The sequence below is a fragment of the Epinephelus moara genome, chromosome 7 (assembly GCF_006386435.1).
Source record: "Epinephelus moara isolate mb chromosome 7, YSFRI_EMoa_1.0, whole genome shotgun sequence".
In the NCBI taxonomy this organism is placed as follows: domain Eukaryota; kingdom Metazoa; phylum Chordata; class Actinopteri; order Perciformes; family Serranidae; genus Epinephelus; species Epinephelus moara.
This window is the reverse complement of record NC_065512.1, coordinates 10,159,740-10,177,861: the sequence shown is the minus strand read 5'-3', so window position 1 is coordinate 10,177,861 and position 18,122 is coordinate 10,159,740. Positions and strand designations below refer to the sequence as shown.

The window sequence follows — 18,122 nt, the reverse complement described above, 5'->3', positions numbered from 1 at the left end:
GCTGAAATGAGTTTCCTCCGTGGGGTGTCTGGGCTCAGCCTTAGAGATAGGGTGAGGAGCTCAGACATCCGGAGGGAACTTGGAGTAGAGCCGCTTCCTCTTCGCGTCGAAAGGGGTCAGTTGAGGTGGTTCAGGCATCTAATCAGGATGCCTCCTGGGCACGTCCCACTGGTAGGAGGCCCCGGGGCAGACCCAGAACACGCTGGAGGGATTACATATCTTGTCTGGCCTGGGAACGCCTTGGGGTCCCCCAGGAGGAGCTGGACAGCGTTGCCGGAGAGAGGGATGTCTGGGGTGCTTTGCTCGGCCTGCTGCCCCCACGACCCGGTCCCGGATAAGCAGATGAAAATGGATGGATGGATGGATGGGTTATTTTGGTTGATACCTCAAAGGTATTGAGTACTGATACCCAGCACTATACAATACGGGGTATAACAATTTCAACTCCTTGTCAGAGAACTATAAAATGTTGGGGAACTGAATATCAACAAGATAATTGTCACTTAAAATGACAAGGTATTTCAATTTTACTGTCCAGTAATTAAGAGGATACACATTTAGCTTTGAAAAAGAACCCCACAAACATGACTAAGAAAAACTGATGAAAGAATCCTTCCATAAGTACATACATTAAATACATCTGGTAAAAAGCAAACTAGATGCTATTAAGATTGGAGGCATGGGCTCTCTATAGTGAAACACAAAATAAGTTGGAGATGACAAGATTAAACCTGCTAAAAGAGAGTGTATTTGGTAATGTCCTAAGTACAGCTGAGAGAATATCTCTCATACTAATTGTGCTGAAGATTTAAAGTAAATCAGTGGAAAAAGTAAAGTTTTAGCATCAAAGTTGACATTTTGAGAAGATCATTGCATTCACAACACAATGCTAAGGTGCAAGAAGGCCAAGTCTTTCTGCAATTAGGTCCAACCAAGTATGAAAGGGGAACTAAAACACACTAAAACTCATACATGTTATTTCAATGGTTTAAGACAGTCCCAAAAAACACAAATCCCAAACTAGAGTGTTAAATCTGGAGCTGCCTCATGGACTATGAATTGGGAAAGATGGTCTGGATCAGTGGTTCCCAACTGGTAGGTCATGGTCCAAAAGTGGGCTGCAGGTTCATTCTGAATGGACCGCAAATGACTCGCAAACATGTCAAGTTTGTAAAAACCAAATTTCATTTTCAAGTACAGTGAATTTCTGGCACAGAGCTTTTATTCTGAAGTGTTGTTTCCTGCTGTAGAGTGAGTGACTAATGGGCAACTATTTGACAGAGACAGCAAACTAGCTTGATGACATGGCCAAACGCAAGTATGACCCTGAATGTATTAAACTGTGTGGACCTTGAACTAATGACAAAGGAGAAATCTGGACCCTGTGGCTGGACCAGTTGGGAACCACTGTTCTAGATGGCATTAAGAGCACCCTGGGGAATGTTCTGAGTATACATGTACATTTTCTATTTCAGAAGTGAGAACGTTAGGATAGAATAAAGCTCATTTGGGTATAAAAAAGAAAACAAACTTTCTGTGGGTCCACAAAATCCATCTCCTATTCATTGTCTATGGAGCAGCTCCAGACTTTATATACTTCATGTCATCACAAGTGTGAGACTTCTCTGGTTTCTGCCTTTGACAGAGAGTAACGCATGCTCATAAATATTCACTGAACTTTTCTAGGCCATGGAAATAACATATTTGAGTTGTAAATTTAGGTAGCGTTCCCCTTTAAATATTAAAGCTTTCCTTTCATCAGGGCAAATGTCAACAGAAGAGATCAGTCATGTCAATGTCATCAAAATGAGCAGACCTGTGCTTTTTTATGCTACTCCACATAGAAAATGCACTTAAGAAATGCAGCCGAGAAGGTCCAAATACATAAAACGTTTGACAGATAGAGCACATCACCACAATGGAGGATAAATCATTATTTCATTTTCCATTCTCTAGTTTCAAAGCTGTCCAAAAGCACTTGGTTTTATCCTCCCAGGTGGCCACCATCATCCCACTGCCAGACTTTCATCTCGGCATGATGCTACTACATCAGAAGCTTTGTGTGACATATCGTAGTAGAGTGCAGAAAATACACCACGACACACACGTTCACAAATAAACAGACAGGAAAGAGGTAGACAGTTTTATGGCATCGTTTGCCACTTTAATGAATGGATGTGATTAAATATTAATCCAATGCAAAATGATAAAGAACTAGAAATTTCTTTAGGCCACACACAAGTTTGGAATTAACAATCCTCCCACATCCACCCTCAGTTTTTATGGTCCAATTTTCACTTTTCCTTCCTGCTTGCTCACAGACTCACACTGTGAGACAGCCAAGTTGGTTCAGTACACTTGGCTGTCTTTTATAGTTTGTATCATAAACCCCGCACCGGGTCAGGCTTTGGTGAGCTTGCTTTTCTACAAACAGTGTTTGGTTGTCTGCAACGGACCGCTGGAGGGGGGGAGTGTATGCCAGTTTATAGTAAATATCAAAGGCTTCAATAAAGATCAAGGCCACAAGCTTAAAGCTCTTAAACAAGAATGTTTACCATTTAGAAAAAGAGATCTTTACTAGCAAAGAAATAATTTAAAACATAACCAAACTTAGACACCAGTGTTCCAAAATAGGGAGAGTTAAATCAGGTCCACGCTGAAAAGGAACACAGTTATGCTTTACACTTAAAATGATCTTGTCTGTGAGAGCCCTGCTCAGCACACACAACAGGCAACGGAAAGGCAGGAATGTCAGCTTTGATGTCAGTTTGTTCTTCCCCTGGTTTTCTGAAGGAGGGTGGAGAGAGAGATCGCTTCCTCCCTCGTCTGAACTCAGAAAGTCATTGTACACAGTGAAAACTGCCTTCTCTTTGAACTGCAAACATGTCCAACTCCACCTAAAACAAGATGGTGTCATCAGAATTTCAATTTCTGTGAATGCTCTGAATGTACACCAACAGACACAACTATTTTTGTTTTTGCACCAAAAAAACTAACTGTAAATTCTCACACTGCAGCTGCAGCTAAGGATTATTTCCAGTATCAACTGATCTGTCAATTATTTTTTCAAAATAACAAAATGACCAAACCAGTAATGCAGTCAGTCCATAGGTTAATTTTGCTGCCCTTTAGTTTACTGTAGTGCACACCACAAGGGTGTGCTGGGAATTAACTGCCGACCAAACAGCATTGCTGCTGAAGCACTGCGTCCACCCTCTTGTCTGTCCCCAGGTAGCTTCACACACACTTTCGAGCCGCAAACATCCTTCAGCACTGTTATCACTGTTAGCTCTCTTTGCACTGTTAGCAGTGTCAGTAAAGCTAGTAGTGCTAACATAGTTAACAATGCTAAAGTGGTTTTGTGGCTCAACATATAAGCCACTTACTCATCAGGGCTACCTATGTGGAGACCGGGGGGTGACTACCATGCATCCACAGCAACGCTCTGGGATCGAGACCGTGCTACTAGTGGTAAACGCAGAATGGGCAGCGCCAGGAGCTCCATGCAAACCTGGGTGGTTCATAGTGCGGTAAACTAAAAAGCAGCAAAATAAACCTATAGACAGACATGCGTAACCGCTCATAAATATTCTAAGTGGTTAATTGATTAATGGTTAACCTTAGCTCACAAGAGGAGACCAGCAGTGGGCAGTGACCACTATGTTTCTGCATGTTAACGCAGCTAGCCAGCTGTCTGTCAGCAAAGCCAACAGAAAATAAAAGGCAAGACATTTTAATCACAAAACATTAAAATTTCACAACCTCTAGATGGATGGAACTTTGAAATGTGGTGCTTGAACTCACTGAGTCAATGGAGTGCCAGACTAATGCTGGATTTATACTTAAGCGTCGAATCAATGCCGTACCTACGGCATAGGTCTGCATCGATGCAACCTACACTGTACGCTGTAGAGGTAATCTTAGCTTGTCGTTAGGCTAAATACAATGTAAAATGTCATGGGCTTGTGCTAATAACGTTAGCATGTAATATTTGTTTGGAAAATGTGTTTAGTATGAGAAAGTTGTTTTTATCAGTGAACCCTGTGAGTTGTAATGGAGCCAAATTTTGTGACGTTACCTTTGTTAAATGTTGCTGTTGTCCCTGGCTTCATAGGAGTAGAGGAAAAGTCCGCTAGCAGCTAAGCTAATTTATACAATGTAAAATGCCATAGCCTTGTGCTAATAACATTAGCATGTTGTATTGGTGGGGGAAATGTGTCCAGCAAATGTCAAGTGCTTTGTCTGTGAATGCTGCGAGTTATAGTGAAGCTGATTTGTGTACTTGTGTCTGAAATTGTCTCTATTAAGCCATGTTTAATGTGTGTTTACTGTGTGTTTTGCAACAACTAAACTTTAAAGCACTTCACAGAAACCCCGACTGACTAGTGTTTTGGAGGTGTAACTGCAGAGTGACACAGACACACCACTGCACAAGTATAAATGTGCCTATCCTGCAGTCTACGCACGTAGGCTGCAGGATAGGCTCTGCACAGAGCTGACGTACAAGTATAAATCCAGGCAAAAAAGAAAGGTTTCTTCACACCATATGCGTCAATTTCTTAAAAATTAACCTGTTAGTTTCTGGTTAATGGGCTTCTGGCAATCGAAAGCAAAATGAACCAAAACTAACACACCTAGACTAAACCCTAATATATTAGTTTAAGATGTGTTAAAACAAAGAGAAGCAGTAAATCCTCACACTGGAGATGCTGGAACCAGAGAGTATTTGGCAGTTTGCTTGATAAATTGCCTCCTTTGCATTTACTGTTGATGAACTAATTGTTCTAGCACTAAACCCACACACAAAGTAAAAGGTCTGTGAAGAAAGTGTAGCAGTAACTAACTTTGGTTGTGTACTGGAGCACCAGTCACAGAGGTGTCTCTCTCTTGTATAAGGCTGCGCTAGTGGGACCCTCAAACTGCAGTTTAATGGCCTGTTTCAGATTAAGCTGCGGGTCTGTGGTTGTCATAGTGACCATAACATCCTCTGGCAAGGCACTACAAGGTGCGACTGGGGAAAAACTGTAGCAAGCAGGTGACAAAATAGTCTTCTGGGGATGAGAATCCCAAACATCCCCTTGTAGTGGGCTCTGTAGTCTATATGGATAACCCAGAGGAGGACTGTCTCTGTTTTTAGCACCTACTGCAGGGCTGTCTTGCCCTGGCATTATGCCAAGGGAGGCCATGACTGAGTTCCATTTACCACCAGCGTAAGTAGTCCTGTCTGCTTTTATTAAGTTTTGTTTGTTCATTTTGTCGTGATGTTCATGTCCAGACGACAAGTCTTTCTGAGGCAGTTCGCAGTTGTGCACCATGGCAGCAACTGTGCAAACAGTGGGAGGAGGGCTGCCTTTGGGATGCCTCCGGTTGCTCCCATGGAGGCTGCCCATGCCTGAGCTCCCTGGTGGGGGGAGGGTGGAGGGGCGACTACGACTGCGTGGCAGTGAGTGCTGTTGGATCTGCTGAATAAAGCTGAGGCTGTCAGCTGGCACTGTCTGGACCGTGGCCAGCGAGTGGCAGGTAGAGGAGGTCTGGGAGCTCTGCATCGAGTGGAACCGTTCTGCAGTGGAGCCGGGAGACGATACTGAAGAGGAGGAGGTAGTGGCTGTTGCGTCACCTCCATTGCTCTCCAAGATGCTTGAGGAGAGGATCTTGTTAGGTTTTACAGGAGAGACAGTTCTAGAGTTAGGCAACAGGCCTACATATGGCTTGGCTCCGTAGCTCTCCAAGAGCCTGACAATGTTAAAGTGTCCGTGTTTCGCAGCCACTTTAACTGGACTACGGCCATATTTATCCATGTGATTGGGATTCGCACCTCTTTCCAGAAGCATTGCAACAATGTTTGCATGTCCCTCCTGGGCAGCAATGCTCAGAGCTGTTGCCCTCTGGTGACAAGCTAGATCTATACTGATACCACTTGTTTCAAGGAGACGGCGTCCTACTTCAGCATGTCCTGTCCAAGCCACTGAATGCAATGGCGGTCTCCCCTCCGCATCCTGTGCATTGGCGTTTGCCCCATGCTTTAAGAGTAGATCTACCATTTCCATTAACCCCTGCCACGAAGCCACATGAAGTGCTGTACGGCCCTCAGAGTCTCGTGACTCCAGAGGCACCCCTCCTTTCTCTATGAGGAGAGTGGCCTTTTCAAGACGATTCTCTAATACCAGGAGGTAGAGCAGAGGCCTCCCTTCTGCGTCCCGGACATCAGTATCTGCCCCTCGCCTCATAAGCAGCTCTGCAACCTCTGCATGGCCCTCCAGGAGGGCTGCACTCAAGGCAGAATGTCCATCATACGACCTGTGGTCAATGGGAGAACGTCTGTCCAACAACAGCCTGACAGTGCTCCAATGACCTTCCTGGGCAGCCAGTATAAGAGGGGTCCGCCCTTCAATGTCCATCTCTCCGACACGTGCCATGCTGCCTCGTTCTGTCAAAGCAGCGCACACACCCCGATGGCCTTCACAAGCAGCAGCGTGCAGCGGAGTCCAGCCGAGGTCATCTTTGTGGTTCTCGTCCAGGCCTCGTTCCAGCAGAGCGCGGACAACATCAATGCTGCCTCTTGCTGCTGCAAGGCAGAGCGCCGTCCTGCCTTCACAGTCAATGGCGTCCACAGCTGCTCCCCAGAAAAGCAGCCGTGACACTGTCTTCATGTGGCCCATTGCTGCAGCTGCTAGCAGGGGAGTAACAGCAGCTGCGGCAGGGATGTTACCATCAGGGCCAGCAGTCTCATCTACATCAGCACCAGCTTCTAACAGAAGCTCAACAACGTCGTCATGGCCCTCATAGGCTGCAAGAAGCAATGGTGTCATTCCATCGTGGTCTCTGTGTCCTGGATCTGCTCCACGTTCCAGTAACAGACTCGCTACCTCACCGTAACCTTTGACTCCTGCTGCTGTAGGGACACAGAGGGCAGCAACTGACAGAGCAGTGCGCCCATCCCCATCAGCTAAGTTAACGTCTGCATTGTGGTCCAGCAGTATTTCCACAGCTTCATGATGTCCCATGTAGGCAGCAGCAATAAGAGGTGTGCGGCCCTTGCTGTCAGCTTTGTCAACTTGTGCCCCATAGTTCAAAAGGGTCAGAACAATTTCCTCATGGCCCCCCCACGCAGCAGCCCTGAGAGCAGTACGGCCCTCAGAGTCACATCCATCCACATCTGCTCCTGCGTCCAGTAGAAGCCGGACAGCCTCACTGTGTCCTCCCCAAGCTGCAGAGCGCAGTGCTGTCCAGCCTTCATTGTCAACATGCTCCATCATCTGCACTGCAGTTTCTGGTTCCTGGCTCTTGGTCCACTTCAGGAGCACAGACAACACTTTGACATGACCCTGCCTAGAAGCCAAAGTCAGTGGTGTTTGACCCTGATGATCACTGACCAGAGGATCAGATCCGTATGACAGGAGAAGTTCGGCTACATTTGCAGAACCCTCGTAGGCTGCACTGGCAAGCAAGGTCTGTCCATTTGGAGAAGCAGGCTGGTTTACAGACACCCCACTGCCTAGCAGCTTCTTTACAGACACCTCCCTTTCAAATGACCGTTGTAAACTAGTTCCCTCTTCACCTGTACAGTGCACTCCAACACTTGAGTCTGTGTCTGAAAAACAGGCTGCAGAGACGAGCCCACTCTTCATTAACAGCTGATGGACTTCCTGACTGACCAGAACAGGAGGCTGGGTTACGGATGTGGTGCTAGGAGTAAGAGCAGACACATCTGCCCACAGCATCCACAGTGCCAATAATGAGGGGTTATCTTTATGGTGACCTGAACAAACTAAATGTGTGGCTAGCTGGCAAGTGTCCTCATTGTCCAGGTGGGGTCCCTGCAAAGTCAGAGCCATGGCGAGCATGCTGTGACCCTCTGCTCTGCTGCAGAGATATCTCTGTGTGCAATACTTTACATCCATCAGCCACTCAGCAAAACTGGCATGGAAGAGTAGTTTGGTGTCCCCAGGGCCATCGATCAGGAGAGGTGCGAGGGTTCGAAGCTTGTTCTGAAAGTCCTGTTGGCTGAGCAAGTTGTCATGTGTCCAGGCTGCCGTGAACAGCTGCTGGGGCGGGAGGGGCCTCGGAGCAGCCAGGAGGACGTTGAGGAGAGGCCTCACATAGACGAAGAGCCCCCGGGGGAACAGTCTCTGGCACAGCCACAGGTAGAGGCCATTCAGAGTCCCCGGGATGTCCCGGATCTCCCGGAGACCCACCAGTGAAGCTGCCACACCATCCAGGACACGCTCGAGGAAGAGGAAACAGCCACCACTTTTAATGTGCAGAAGATTGAGCATGTCAGCTGTGTCGGGGGTGAGCTGACGGCGAAGCGTCGCGTCTTCATCCAGCCGGCAGAGGATGTACTGCTGGACGTCACGAACTGGTGGGGGCTTGCGCAGATCATCCAGACAGAGCCTACGAAAACCTGCAACACAGAAGGAGATAGTACAGGTTTTTAACCCCAGTATAGTTTTGCTTATTTGTCAGTCCTACATTGTGTATTTTAGCTTCTTCCACTACTTTTTTTTTTGACACAACACAACAGTATATGTTAGTCTAGTGTTGCTGTAGGCACATCTAGTATTCTTTTTAGCTTGCAATGTATATCGCTGCACAAGTGTTTATAAGACAGAAGACCCGCAGGGCTACTGGTGATCTCTGCTGACATTGCTCTATTTCAGAGGCTTAAACGGGCTGAGTTTGAGTGACGATACTGGTATCATATGACACTAGGACACCGAAGGAATCCAGTGTTAACAACCATGTAAAGGTAGCTTGTTGGGCAGGGGGCTAAATAACAAACCAAAGTTTGGTAAGGGAAAAACTGGCATGGTCATTTTCACAAGGGTCCATTAGCATCTCACTTTAAGACAGCTGATGAAAATGGGTTCTGTGAGTACCCAGGAGTCTCCTCTTTACAGACATGCCAACTTTATGCTAATGCCATGCCATTTTGGGCAAAAGCCATGTGTTATTTTTGCCTACTGTATTTGAATATTTCTACATATCGTGGTCCCTAAACAGTCTTGGAATTGCATAAATTGGGGATGACATGAAAGCTGAGACTCTTGTGGATTGAGTGAGCCCAATTTTATTCGCATTTGATGTTGTTAGTCTGCACTGTGGTCATTTCATTATAGTGAGACCATTTTTTAAATGGATCTAACTGTAAAAAATGACCTATTTTGACCCTTAGGATAATCACAGCTCAGCCTCATGCAACTTTACCACCACAAACTAGAGACCTGGTGCATTCACAAATATACTGACAATAAGTGGATTTGTCGAACCTCCCACCTCAGGTTTGAACCATGAACTCTCTTGCTATGAGGGTGGACATGGACATAAAGGACCCATAATCAGTGATACTTCAATGTAACCTTGCGTCTTTTCATTTTCTGTTTATGATGTTAAGTATTTCACCTTCCCCTACGATGTCCCTGCTTGTTATCCTTGATTTTGTCTGCTTTTTTCTTTTTGTAAAAAACGATAAAAACAAAAAAACTGAGTCCTCTTTAAATGTCTAGTTAAGTCTGATTAACAGTCCAAAACCCATAAAACTGCACCACAATGCTAACCACTGCGCCACAGTGCCGTCTGTAACATTACACATGTATTTATATGTATATATAACATGTCTTTTATTTTATTATTTCGATTGTTATGTTATTATTAAACAATTATATACATACATAGATACAGACAGACCGGCCCACACAGTGCCTGCTTAGAAAAACTCTGGACAAATCTAGTTGATGACCCCTGCTGTAAAGTTTAAATAGATACCTCACCAAAACCTGATGTTTATTAAAAAATGTATGACTGGAAAAACTTGCTACCTTCAATATCCCTCTTAAAAAAAGACAAAAAGGGTCTATGTTGGGTCCCAGAGGGTTAAAGAGCTCTGATTTTTCATCTGAGAAGAGGAGATACACACTCCACTGTATAATCTGCTCATCAGGATCCACTGTTACAAAACAACGCGCCTCTCTTTCATTCAAAATTTGTAAGTAAAATGAAGCTAGAGCATAAAACCAGAGCACTCAGACTCATAGCATGAGTTAAAGTCAAAGATCTTTTTGCTATAGCTACAAAAAACCTTGGTCCTCAGCAGGTGATTGTATTTCATAGTTGACAGATGCTTGGTCACTGGATGTATTGTTAATGTAAGTACATTTATCTGCAATAATAACTGTTGATAACACGATGCATCACAACAAAGGGTCAAAACTGAGGACATTCAAATAAAATGCCGACATCGTGAGTAGGGGATGATTGACAAGTGGCTGCTGAATGACTTGTGATAACTACACTGTAGAAATTAAAAATAAAAACACTCATTTCACATCTATTGTGCCTTGGTTGTAGTTTTTAAAATTATTATTTGCTTGCTAGCTCTCAATCGATAGTCTCGGTTATAAACTAGTCGAGACAAATAAACAGCATTCACTCAGTCATTTTATGCCCAATCATGGCTGCTTAAGTTCCTGTCTGGCCCCACGCAGCGTAAAATTGCCACCATAATAATATCTTAAAGTGCAAAGCCCAATAAGAAGATTATTTTTGCTTTATACCTGAAAACATCTTGCACACAGCTTTGTTGTGGCGGCGCACGGAGCAGACCAGCAGCAGCCAGCCGGGCAGCAGATGTTGATTGGCAGCAAGGAGCTCCGCAATGGATCCGCTCTTCCCACCTCCTGTATCCAGGGAGTCTACCAGCACCATGAGGGTCTGGGCGGGTGGAGGAAGGTCTAACAGGGGTCCCAGCACTGCTCTGAGGACATGTGAGAAAGAGACAGACACATAAAGGAAGAGTTTAGATTTAAAACATCCATGTAAAAAAATGCAGGAGTCGTGGCAGATGAAAGTAACAGTGTGCATTTTCTTTATAGTGACTGCAGGTGGGTCATTTTAAATCTACAGTCAGTGACGCTAAATGAAATCACTCTGTGGCTATGCAGGCAAATATTTGGCGCGACTAGAGGCAACTCCACTTTACTTTTACTTTTGTTTTCCTTTCCTTCATTTCAGAAGCATACCTCTCATGCTTTTAGACACAATTCAAAACTGTAAAGTAAACAACCATATGTCAGTCAAACTAACATCCCAGCAGACGACCACAACAAAACACTTCCATCAGCAGCTTCAGCGGGCAGTATGACTCAAATCTGGCACACTCTTCTTCACTCAGAACACAGTCTAATATTAAAATTTAGCCTTTAACACTGAAATACAGCCGGAAAGAAGGAACAAAAACAGCAAATCTTGTGTCCTCTACTGTGATTCAACTCTGGATTATGATATAAAACAATAAAAGAACACTAAACTTGCCAAAATCACAGTGTAGCTGTTCTTTAACCAACACAGTCAGCACCCACGCCCCGCTGTGGGATCTGATGGTGACTCAGGTTAATGGAACTTGCGAAATGTCCTGCTCCACCCTGGGCACGCTCACACACAACCACGTGGGTTAATGTGTGTACACACAGGTTATAAACACACACACACACACACACACACACACACACAATCCTAACATACCCAAGCATACATCTCTCCTTTTGAAGTACTTCCACTGACTGTACTAATTTACTGACCCTTAAAACACCAGTGTAACAGTCATTCATTTATGTAACCACTGTTGGGGGTCACTGGAGCCTATCCCAGCTGACACTGGGCGAGAGGCAGGGTACACCCTAGACAGGTCGCCAGACTATCACAGGGGTGACACATACAGACACATGCTCACACTCACACCCAACCAATTTAGAGTCACCAATTAACCTGCATGTCTTTGGACTGCGGGAGGAAGCTGGAGTACCCAAAGTAGTTTACAATCCTTAAAACATTCAAAACAATACAGTAAAGAAAAGGAAGTTAAAAACAAGGACTTGGGCCCAGCGATGAAGCTCAGACACCAACGGTTCTTTGTACCTCCAAGCTATTTTATCTCGATTTCAGACCTGAGGCAAGTTTATCTGAGGGGAGTGAAACCCTGCAGACAACATGAGCTATAGAGCTGTCGGAGCATGAAATCTTTATAATAAAAGTGCAAGTTGTACAGTGTGAGAGAGGTGTGGGCTCGTGAGAGAGAAGTTGATGCTTCCAGACGACTGCTGTGGCTGCAGTAAAAATATGCCAAAGCCAAAACACAACTGACACCTATGATAATGTTATGGTAACTGTGTAGTAATACTAGTTATTATAGGAACCCATGTTCACCCTGTCCTGACAAAGCCGTGCAGTGCAAGACCTGTGTTTAAACCGGGCTAGGAGAGGGGTGTAAAGCTGTAGTTACTGGATTACTGACAACCCTAAGCTTTAGGCGTCATCAACCATGAAGTTCTAATTTTGGAACATTGCTTTACCTTCTTATAGACAGATCGATTTAAAAACTAGAATTACCACTTCACAGTTGTATGCCTCTGTCAACCAGTCAAGCTGCACTTACAGTTTTCATCCATGTCTGTGAAAACATGGATGCATCACACACATCTCCATCCCGGCAGCAAAGAAGATCTATACAATCAGCACAAATTCAAGACTAGTGTCACCAATTCGGTATCTGACCAAATGTCACTCCTTCTGTTCCTGAGTTGTGAAACTGAATAATGGCCAGAGAAGTGTTTTTGCAGGACATTTTGATGTCACAGTGAAGCTGAGCTTTGACTTTTTGGATATAAAATGTCGTCATTGCATCGTTATATCCCATTAGACATTTGTGTGAAATTTTGTCCTAATTAGTGTAAGAATTTTGAGTAAAACTTTTGTGAGGTCAGAGTGACCTTGACATTTGATGTTCAACCACTAAATTCTTATCAGTTCATCCTCGAGTCCAAGTGGACATTTGTGCCAAATTTGAGGAAATTCCCTCAAGGCCTTTTTGAGATATTACATTCACAAGCATTAGACAGATGCAAGGTCACAGTGACCTTTGAACACCAAAACCTAATCAGTGGCCGTTTGTGCCAAATTTGAAAAGAACCCCTCAAGGTGTTCTTGAGATATTGGGTTCAAAAGAATGAGACAGATGAGGTCAGAGAAATCTTGAACTTTGATCTATGACCACCAAAACCTAATAAGTTCCTTGTTGGGTTTGTGCTAGTCTCTATATACAGACTCTACATTCAGTGAATGTAGAGTCTGTAGGCAAACCTCGGAGATCTTGCCTCCGGAAGAAGAGCGGAAGAGCCCTGGTTTCCGGTTGTAGGCTGTCTGTAGTCCGCGTGATATTGACCAATCACGTTTGAGTCGGCTGCAGTTGTTGCCAGGTTAAACGGTCCGTGCGGTGAACTAACAAGACGGAACATAATTAGCGTCACTGCAAACTCTGAATCCATTGCAGTGGTTCAGCATATTTACTGATATATAAACGGAAGTCAGAAACGGAAATTCGCCGCCTCCGCCATATAAACGGAAGTCAGAAACGGAAATTCGCCGCCTCCGCCCAAATCAAACCGGAATGCCAAAAAATCGGGGGTCTGCCCCCAGAGGCTGTATAGCCATCTGCCGGAAGTCAGATGCCGAATACGGCTGATGGGTTCCGAGAATGGGTTTGTGCCAAATTTGAAGATTCGTTCTTGAGATACTGGGCTCACGAGAATAGGACGAACGAACGGATGGACAGTCAATCCCAAAACATGATGCCTCCAGCTGGCATAAAAATCTTTTCTCATACATTTTTGGTTGTGCCAACAACTATGGATCAAGGAATGGCAATGCTGGTCTGTGCCGGCCGGTTCACCACTTTGGTCCAGATTCAAATATCTCCACAAGAATTACATTGATTGCCATAAAATTGTACACAAACAGTCATGATCCCCCGAAGATGAATTGCAAAACATTTTATGTGTATGTGCCCTTTCCCTTACTTCTTTGTGTCAATTACTCTTCAGGACAGACATGGATATAATGATCGATCTCTGACAATGTTTGATAATGACTTAAACATGTCAGCAAAAAAAATCAAATATACAACAGTACCTCTAGCTGTATACTGAATCTCCATTGTAAGAAAACCTTTAATAATGTGAATATATTTGTACTAGTTCTGGTTTAATTCTGTCACATACTCAGCAGAGACTTGATGGAGCTACAAATAGAGACAGGGGTCTTGTTTCAAAGGTGACAAACAGTAATTAACCTGTGACAGCAGTCTGGTTTGACTGGGTCACACCGAGGCTGAACTCAAGTCAATTATCCCGCAGCAACCACAGGGTGTGTGTTTGTGTGTGTGCTGTCATTAGTGTTAATGTCTATATTTAGGAATGACCACAAGGCCCAGTCACCTTTAGTCACCAAACAAGTTTTCTTCAAACCCTGATCTTACTAAAGCCTAAAGAAAAACAAGTATCCATGAAAGACCAAGAACAGAAACAAATCTGCATTCTTCAGTCTGTGTTTTTCTGGTGACTAATAATGCAAATCAAGGAACATTTCCAATCATGAAAAAAATAAAAATGTGCCGCTACCTGGAAGGAGCAGCTCCACAAGTATTTATAAAACACAGGTAAAAGATCACTCAATGTGTAAACAGAGCCGCTGTGGCAGAGATGCATGAAAATGTTAGCGTTCTGTGGCGAGAACAGAAGCTTGGTCAATTAACCAAGCGAAGCCCGTGCAGCTGAATTAACAACTAAAAGCAGGGTCATTAGCTAAACGTGTTCGGGTCAACAACAAAGTATCAGTCTCAGGATTAACATATGCGTGGGGAGTGGGGTGTGAAATTCCAACATCACAGTAAATTACTCATCCATGATGATTAGACTTTGGCAAAGGATGCATCCAGCAAATCTGCCCTGTTTGAGCTCCTGTCATTAAAATTGCACCATGCTCCGATTCTGAAACACACAAATTGACTATCAGCTCTTCCATTAAACTGTCCATGAGTTAATACACTTGTCTTCACATAATGGACGATTTAACTAGCATCGTTTGTCAATGGCAACATGCACACAGTTCAGGGTTTAACCTGGGAATTTATTCAGCGGAGGTTGTGAGCCGCCCACATCCTGACACCTCTCAACTTATGATAAATAAGCCAGAAGAAATCAGACTAACGAGACTCAAGTATATGGCATCTGCTCTGTGTGGAAGAGCACATCTGATTTATCACTGAAATGAATGTTATATATCTTAACATAAATAAATAACTACATTTAATTTTTTCATGACGTTAATTGAGGCAATCTTTCAGACGAGGTGGCCTGCCTTTGATATTACAAAAACACACTTCCAGAAGTCACCACGATTTTCTAAAAACTTCTTCAGGGCTGCAACTTAAGTTTATTTTCACCAACAAATTAAATCATTTGATCAATAAAATGTAAAAAGAGCTCAATGCAAAATTCCAAGCATATGAGTTGTCTGCACACGGTTCTTAAAATGGAGGTGGCTGAGCCAGCGGCGAGCAGCTTACGGTGCTACAACAGCAACAGTGCTGACAGAGCTAATGTTGGGTTCATACTACACATTTTTGTCCGTTCTGACAGTCACTATGTCAGATTAGGCCATTGTGTCATAAAATCATGCTGTGACTTGGCCGACAGACATGACGCAACGTCTGTGATGTCATCAGGTTATTCTTGTCCTATTTTTATTATCATTACTATTATTTTAGTTATTGTGTCTGTTCATGTGCCAGCCGAAATGTTGCTGTAGTAACGTAAAAAAAAGTGTCACAATTTGAAGTGCTGTACGCAAACATGCAAGTCACTGAATCCTCCACAAAAAGTTCCTGCAAATGTTTCACAATAAAAGCCTGTTTAGAAAATAAAGGGATTCTCTCAACTGAAGTTATAAGAGGCTTTTAATTTGAAACCAATACAGGATGTGTTGAGTTTGAAATGATGGCGCGATGCATTAAAAAATTGCATAAATTAAGTCCCGTTTATAATATAAAGTGTGTTTCAAATGAAGCTGGTAGCCTCTTCAGTTGTGGTAAGTAAAATTCCAGAAACTATTTTTTAATTTAATTACTTTATATCCTCCATTATTAAGAACTAACATTGTTTGCTAGCTTGATGCTTATGACAGTACTCAGCAGGTTGCTAAATTGCCTCTGCTATTTCACACCAACATTTTTCCCCTTTTACTCTGTGTAGTAACGTCCCTACAGGAAATATCTAAAACACTGGGATGTTGTTGACGTATAGTTGTCTACGGCAGCAGATTGCTCTGTTTTCCTATTGGTCAAAGTGACGGCTGTGACGGGAGAAGTCATGAATGACAAAAAGAAAACCATGCTGGACTTTCTGTTGGGACTTCGTGGGGCGTCCCAGACATGGCATCTATTGTCATCACTCAATGAAACGATGATCGACGTATGACACTCGTTGTTGTTTACGATCCGAGCAGACACCGTACAACGCTGTGTCAGGCTATAATCAGGCTGATATCGTGTAGTGTGAACCCGGCATGACATGCATGTGTGGAAAACCTGCTCGGATTCAACACACATAGAGGCAGCATGACTTCACGCTCTACCCAGGACGCCATTACTCCACTATAGCAAATATTGGTTTGCTGCTATATTAATGCTCTGAATGTTACATACAGAATCTGAAAAGGTCAAGGGTGTAGGATTTATTGGCATCAGCTGTGAGGCTGCAGATTGCAACCAACTTAAACTTCTCCAGTGTGCCAAGCACTTAGGAGAACTATGGTGGCCGACCCTATCTAGAGCCAGTGTTTGGTTTGTCTGTTCTTGGCTACTGTGGTAAAAACAAGGTGAACTCCATGGAAAAAAACCTGCTGCGTATGTAGACATAAACGGCTCATTCTAAAGTAATGAAAACACAACTATTCCTTAGTTTTAGGTGATTATAAACTAATGAAAACATAGTTATGAATATTATATTCCACTTCTGACGGCTGGAAGCAGGAAATGTTTGGCATTTTTGGTTAATTGAGTTTTATACGAGGAATTTCAAATGTTATTATTAAATTTCTTTTGATAAATTAGGCTTGTTTGAGGAGAATAGCAATAGTACCACCAAGAAAATGACTGTATCATCTGGCATCTTTGTAAGATATTTACAGACCAAGCCTTAATGTATGTGATTCATCTCATTACACGGTAGCCTTGACTTTTATCATTGAGCATATCCTGCAATTAAAAGTAGATTTAACCCCCGCCCTGGGTGACGGCTCCAACGAGCTCTGTTTGATTTAGTCATCTGATTGAAGCGACACTCCCTCACCGGGCACACGTTCAGGTCTGCGGGGGAGGAAGTGTAATGAAATATTATTGCTGCTGAACGTTTTCCGCTCCATTCAGCCCACGTAGTCCTCAACACAGGTCTGTCAGTGACCTTTGACCCTGAACTTTAATACAACTTGTAGCGGTTGACATGACACAATCAAACCGGTTTCCTGAGAGCTAAATATGTTACTCCAGAACATAATCACTTTACTGGCTCTGTGAGCTGCTCAGACTTCAATCATGATTATGACTTGATTGATGTTCGTGATTAGTTATTATACTGTGCTGCAAGTGAATGTTTCTGTGCTTTGTATCCTCTCATATCTTGTTGCTGTTGCCTTTTATTGTATCTTATCTGTTATATTCTTCTGCACATTACCATTTATTTTCAGAGTCAAGGCCCTGATTGCCTGTAAAACTCACCTGATAGCAACACTACACTGTTACCCGGTGTGTATGTGTTCGTATTACATTACTTGACCAGGAGAATCTCACTCAGACGTAAGAAAAAATCAATTTTTCAAAAGTGCCCTGGGCAAAATGGGCAGCTTAACAATCAGCTACAGACTACAGAAATAAAATGTTAGGAGTTCAGTTTGTGGTTTAAAAGCAAAGTGGGCCAACCGCAGGATGACATGATCGTAGGTATGAGATGTTGCCATGTAATCAATACCTGTCGAGCAAAGGAAATATTAATATATAATGAGCGTGTATATAAATACAATGGATAATTTGGTAACCATGGTAACATTTCTGCATGCATGTCAGAATGTGAGTCCAAGGATTTTTCCTTCATTTGTCAGACACAGAAATGAAGTTTAAAAATGGTGCTCTGTGATTGTGTCCTACTACTATTATGTGTTTTGGCAGCTCCTCACTAAAAACTGAATAACGTAACGACCGCACAGCAACTAACCCCTCAACGACATCACAACAAACA

General features: G+C 43.5%; 1 protein-coding gene across 4 annotated transcripts in view; it reads right to left on the bottom strand.

The window, feature by feature from the left end:
- Positions 1-2,137: 2,137 nt before the first annotated feature.
- ankrd50l (ankyrin repeat domain 50-like) overlaps positions 2,138-18,122 on the bottom strand; it is a 30,308-nt gene continuing 14,323 nt past the window's right edge. For 3 of the 4 annotated variants that reach the window (XM_050048088.1, XM_050048087.1, XM_050048086.1), the window contains 2 exons: positions 10,554-10,753; positions 2,138-8,404 (listed from right to left, as the gene is read on the bottom strand). In XM_050048088.1, coding sequence (XP_049904045.1) covers positions 4,869-8,404; positions 10,554-10,753 — 3,736 coding nt within the window. In that variant the 3' untranslated portion in view covers positions 2,138-4,868. The remainder of the gene's footprint in view (positions 8,405-10,553; positions 10,754-18,122) is intronic. The other variant, XM_050048089.1, reaches the window with a different exon arrangement.